Source organism: Microtus ochrogaster, unplaced genomic scaffold, assembly GCF_000317375.1.
Source record: "Microtus ochrogaster isolate Prairie Vole_2 unplaced genomic scaffold, MicOch1.0 UNK49, whole genome shotgun sequence".
Classification (NCBI taxonomy): domain Eukaryota; kingdom Metazoa; phylum Chordata; class Mammalia; order Rodentia; family Cricetidae; genus Microtus; species Microtus ochrogaster.
The window spans coordinates 2,721,802-2,727,592 of NW_004949147.1; the positions used below are offsets into that span (position 1 = coordinate 2,721,802).

Below are 5,791 nucleotides of genomic sequence, written 5' to 3' on the forward strand. Positions count from 1 at the left end.
CGCCCGGCTCTGAAGATTATAATTTTGAAGGTCATAGACTAGATTTCAATCAAGCATTTCAGATATTTTAATCAAACATTTAGTATTATGATAAATTAGGACATTGTGCCTGGAGTCCTATTTTATTTTATTTTATTTTATTTTATTTTATTTTATTTTATTTTATTTTATTTTTTTTCGAGACAGGGTTTCTCTGTAACTTTTGGTTCCTGTCCTGGCACTAGCTCTTTCTAGACCAGGCTGGCCTCGAACTCCCAGAGATCCGCCTGCCTCTGCCTCCCGAGTGCTGGGATTAAAGGCGTGCGCCACCACCGCCCGGCCTGGAGTCCTATTTTAAACTCAGACATAAATAACAGGGATTATTAGTATTCTTTTGTCAGAGGTTAGTTAAGAGAGGTTCAGGGAATTTAAAAGAAATTCAGGGATTTGGAATGTCTGTTTTATCTGAGTTTGAATCCACACACTCAAATAAAAACTGGTCTTGTGCATCTGTAATTCAATTACTGGGAGGGGAGAGTGAGAGAGGGATGCCAAGAAAGATCAGTCAGTATAACCAGTCAGTGAGGTCTGGTTCCCTTGACAGACCCTGCCTGAAAAAGTAAGGTGGAATCAGCGACTGTGCCTTAAATCCCAGCACGCCGAAGTAAGAGGCAGATTGATATTGAAGTAAGAGTTCAAGGTCAGCTTGGTCTACACAGTCAGTTTTAGGACAACCAGGGCTACACAGAGAGATCTTGTTTTAGAAAACAAAATAAGATCTACAGAAATAAACAAATACCTGACATTGAGTCCTGTTTTCCACAGTGCACACACACACACAGAGCACACATACAGATGCATATAACAGTTTTATTTGTATTGAAAATCCTTTTATGTGTATTAGTGTTTTGCTTACATGTATGTATGTGTGTGTGTATGTATGTATGTATGTATGTGTATGTATTCATGTGTGTGCCTGGTGCCCACGAAGGTTACAAGAGGATGTAACTTTCTCTGGAACTGGAATTACATATGGGTGTTTAGAACTGAAGCAGGGTCCTCTGCAAGAGCAAGTGTTTTTAACCACAGAGCCATTTATTTGTCTCCATTTTTTCTTTTGAAAAGAAAATAATTCAGTCAGGTGTTGATGGTGTATGCCTGGAACCTCAGTACTCACAAGGTTGAGGAGAAGGTTCACTGTGAGCTTGAAGCCAGCCTGGGCTACAGAGTGAGATCGTGTTACAAATAAATATAATATTATTTACTTCTGGGATGAGAGTAAAAGCAAAGTAGTATCTTTATCTGAAAGTTTAATATGCATGTATAAAAATAAATGTAGAACAAAAGTATTCTTCAGGAGTCTTAGATTCCAGGAGTGCTTTCATCCTTTGTCCATGGCCTTATCTTTAGATTGTAAAACCTAGAGAACGAGTGTGCCAGATTTAGATTCGTGTCTCTTTTCCCAGATGTGTGTGTGAGACACTGGTGAGAACCCATGACCTTTCATATGCTAGGCAAGCTCTCTAGAGTTAAACTTTCCACTTGGAAGCATACTTTGAAAATAAACTATTTGTTGCTTTTTTCTTCTATTTTAGGTGGAGGAATTATTGTTATTTGTATGCTTAAATTCCCCTTTAGCCATTATTAAGATTGTGTATGTTTCTTTGCATTTCTTTATATTAACTCTATATTCCTTTCATTAAAATTTTTCTCTAGTTAGCTTTTCAGTGTAATAATTGAGTCTCTGTCATAAATCTTGCATATTGAATTTACCTTTCTACTTTATAGGTTAAAGAAGAGATGCTCTTTGAAGCATTAGTTACAAGGAAGACGGTGACAGTGGGAGAAAAACTTATTTTACCATATAAGCTGGCAGAGGTATGGTTTTCTGGGGCATCAGTATTTTGAATACTCTAGAATATAAGGTTTGTAGGTTTTTTTTCTTTTTCTTTTCCCTTTTTTATGTAATGAAAATGACATTAGGCAAAAAGGTATTAATTAGTGTACTTTTGAGGAAAAAAACGTTTCTGTAGGTTTGGAAACTTAAAATTCAATGTGGTTTTTTTTATCTGTCTGTCTGTCTATTTTAATATGAAAATATAGCCAGGCACACGCCTTTAATCCTAGCACTCGGGAGGCAGAGGCAGGCAGATCTCTGAGTTTGAGGCCAGCCTGGTCTACAGAACCAGTTTCAGGATAGCTAGGGCTGGTTATATAGAGAAACCCTGTATTGAACTTCACTCCCCAATGAAAATATAACAAAATAAAATGTAATAAGATAAAACAAAATTATCACATTGAAGTTGCACACAGTAAGCCAGCAGAAGTAAAAGAACCCAAGAGAAGGCATAGAAGTCAAAGACTCATTTCTTTGCATACTCAAGAATCCCAGAAAAACACCAAGCTGAAAGCCATAGAGAACCTGGTGTAGACCTGTGCAAGCCCTATGAATGCTGTTTCAGTCTCTGTGAGTTCATATGAGTTTTACTCACGTTTATTTAGAGGGCTTTGTTGTCTTGGTGTCTTCCATCCCCTCTGGCTCTTACACTCTTTCTACCTCCTGTTCCAAGTGGTTTCCTGAGCTCTGAGAGAGGAGGATTTGATGGAGATATTCTATTTAGGGCTGGGTGTTCCAAGGTGTCTCATTCTGCTTAATGTTTGGCTGTGAGTTTCTTTGTTTATATTTGCTGCTGGAGGAAGCTCTGATGATGGCTGAACAAGGTACTGATCTATAAGTATAACAGAATATCATTAGGTGTCACTTTCTCAGTTTGGTTTTTGTTGTTTTGGTTTTTGAAACAGGGTTTCTTTGTGTCCTGGAACTTGTTTTCTAAACCAGGTTTGCCTTGAATTCATGGAGATTTGCCTGTCTCTGTCTCCTGAGTGCTGGGATTAAAGGCGTGAGTCATAACTGTCCACCTTGTTTGTTTATTTTAGATCAGTATATTTGATTTTACCCTAGGTTCCTGGACACTCTGCCCTCTGGTTCTTGGTCACCCAAGTAGAGTCAGATATGGGTTCTATCTTGTGAAGTGGGCGTTAAGTCAAATTAGACATTGGTTGGTTTCTTCCACAAGCTTTGTGCCACCATTTCCGTATCATATCTTGCAGGCATGATAATATTGTAGATCAATGGGTTTGTAGCTGACTTGGTGTTTACATTGCTGTTTTGGTAATGTGCAGGTTACCTTCTTGGACCAGAAACTCAGTGTGGTTTTAAATAGTAGGCTTTCATTACCTAAGCAAATAAATAGTAGGTTTTCATTTTTCTTCAATGATCTTTAAAAAAAAAACAACCCTTATTAATTTGTATGGGTGTTTTGTGTGCGTGTATATTTTGTACCAAATGTATATAGATACCATGGAGGCAAGAGTTAGAGACACTTTTGAGCTGCCATGTGGGTACACAGTGTATAGAAGGATTATTCCACAACATTTTTTGTCTAAATAAAAAGGAAGGTTTTTTAAAAATTTTAAATAATAAAATTATACATAATAAAATAGTTATCAAGTAAAAATTAGATCAAGGGGATACAAATTGGAAATGAAGAAGTCAAACTCTCACTGTTTGCTGGTGATATGATAGTTTACATAAGTGATCCCAAAAATTTTACCAAGGAACTTCCCTAGCTCATAAACACTTTCAGCAATGTAGCAGGATACAAGATTAACTCAAAAAAAAAAATCAGTAGCCCTCCTATAAACAGATGATGAAAGGGCTGGGGAAGAAATCAGAGAATCAATACCCTTCACAATAGCCACATAGCATAAAATATCTCAGAGTAACTCTAACCAAACAAGTGAAAGACTTGTATGAGAAGAACTTTAAATCTTTGAAGAAAGAAACTGAAGAAGACACCAGAAATTGGAAAGATCTTCCATGCTCTTGGGTAGGCAGAATTAACATAGTAAAAATGGCAATCTTACCAAAAGCAATCTAATTGGGATATGAAACCACTGCTAAAATAGTCTGTGAGGTTGGACTATCTTAGCCAACAGCCGTGAGGCTATTTTGGATGCGGAATTTGGAGGAAACCATAACAGAGGCATTTTGAAATGCTGCATCACCTGGGCCATCCATTTTTAGGACATAAACTTTTAAGATTTATTTATTTATTAAGTATATAGTGTTCTTGCATGCATGCCTGCAGGCCAGAATCAAGCACCAGATCTCTTTACAGATAGTTGTGAGTCACCATGTGGTTGTTGGGAGTTGAACTCACGACCTTTGGAAGAGCAGGCAATGCTCATAACCACTGAGCCATCTCTCCAGCCCCAAATACATAAACTTTTAAAAAGTAGCATACAAGTATGGAATATGTGGTGTGCCCAAGTCAGTTAAAGGTTTTTTGTTTGTTTGTTTGTTTGTTTTTTTAACAAGTAAAATATATATGTTATATGTCTTGTAGTTTTGTTTCTTTGTGTTTGAAGTCAGAATTTTCACCAGGTCTTCCCTGATCAAACCTGGTTTATGTTAACCTGGAACAATTCCATAGCTTCTCATGTCCTATAGAAATAAAAGCATGACCTCTCTGAATCTGAATGCATAAAAAGGGAAGGGAGAGACAGGAGTCAAATAATTCCAAGATAACTCTAAAAGATTATTTCAAGATTATTCTTTATTGTAAAGGGAAAAACTCACAACTGGAATGGGAAGTCCAACCTCAAGGCATGGAATGCTGGAACAAGAGAGTTGAGAGCTGGGCAGGCTGTGGTTTTCTCTGGGTACCCCAAAGCTCACGCTCCAATCTGGTCCAGACTCTAAAGGTCTTTGGCTGCAGGAGGTTCCCCATCACCTCTCCCCCAAAGTAACCTATCTTTTGACTTCCATTTTGAAGTGAGGACATTTTAAAAATGTAGAAAAATATATAGGTTGGTTTAATCCAGCAGTTTTTATAATACAGTTTTTATAATGTGTCTTAGCAGCTGTTGTATCTTCATTAGTGATCAGACTTTTTTTTCCTGGTACCAGTTCCCAAATAACTGACAGACTTCATATAATTATAAATGGTTGACCCGTAGCTTGGGTTTTTTACTCACTAGCTCTACCAACTTAAATTATTTATTACATTTCTATTAATTTACATTCTACCATGTGGTGTTTCCTCTCTGTTATCTTGGAACATGCTGTTTCTTGTCATTTGCAGTTTATTTCTTAAGTACCATTAAGAGAGTATTAGATAAAAGGTCTCCGGTTCTTTTTAACGAGGGTTTTCTAATTAAACCAAATCCATCTGGTATCTTTCTTTAGAACAATTAAAAAAAATCAGCTAAGGAATACAAGATAGCTCAAAAGGTGCAAGTACTTACTGCCAGGAAGTGATATGTTCCTAGATAAATAAATATTTAAAAATCAGCAATGGTATACCAACCTGGAAACTCATGATCTTTTAATAATAAATGCCTAGAGTACAGGCTTTTACACCATGCCTGACTTGGAACATTTTTTTAAATTATTGAAATTCATAAATAAGTTAATCTCTTTTGTGTTATGTGTTATATTATATCTCTACTTTATAGATATCTAAACTGTAGCCTAGTAATTCAAGTGTCTTGTGTGGTCCATACAGCTAGAATGAGTTCAGAAACAGAAATTGACTGGTAGTCTTCTCTTATTTCCTTACCACTTGAAAACAGAGATGTTAATATAAACAGTAAAACATTATTAGCATTTATATTCTTTTATGTGATAGGACTCAATTTTTTTTCTTTTTCTTTTTCGAGACAGGGTTTCTCTGTGGTTTTGGAGCCTGTCCTGGAACTAGCTCTGTAGACCAGGCTGGTCTCGAACTCACAGAGATCCGTCTGCCTC

The 5,791-nt window shown here is 36.7% G+C and overlaps 1 protein-coding gene across 1 annotated transcript in view; it reads left to right on the forward strand.

Moving 5' to 3' along the window:
• Myo9a (myosin IXA) overlaps window positions 1–5,791 on the forward strand; it is a gene marked incomplete at its 3' end in the record, with an annotated part of 191,454 nt that overhangs the window by 67,324 nt on the left and 118,339 nt on the right. The window contains exon 9 of the mRNA XM_013354586.2: window positions 1,768–1,857. Coding sequence (XP_013210040.1) covers window positions 1,768–1,857 — 90 coding nt within the window. The remainder of the gene's footprint in view (window positions 1–1,767; window positions 1,858–5,791) is intronic.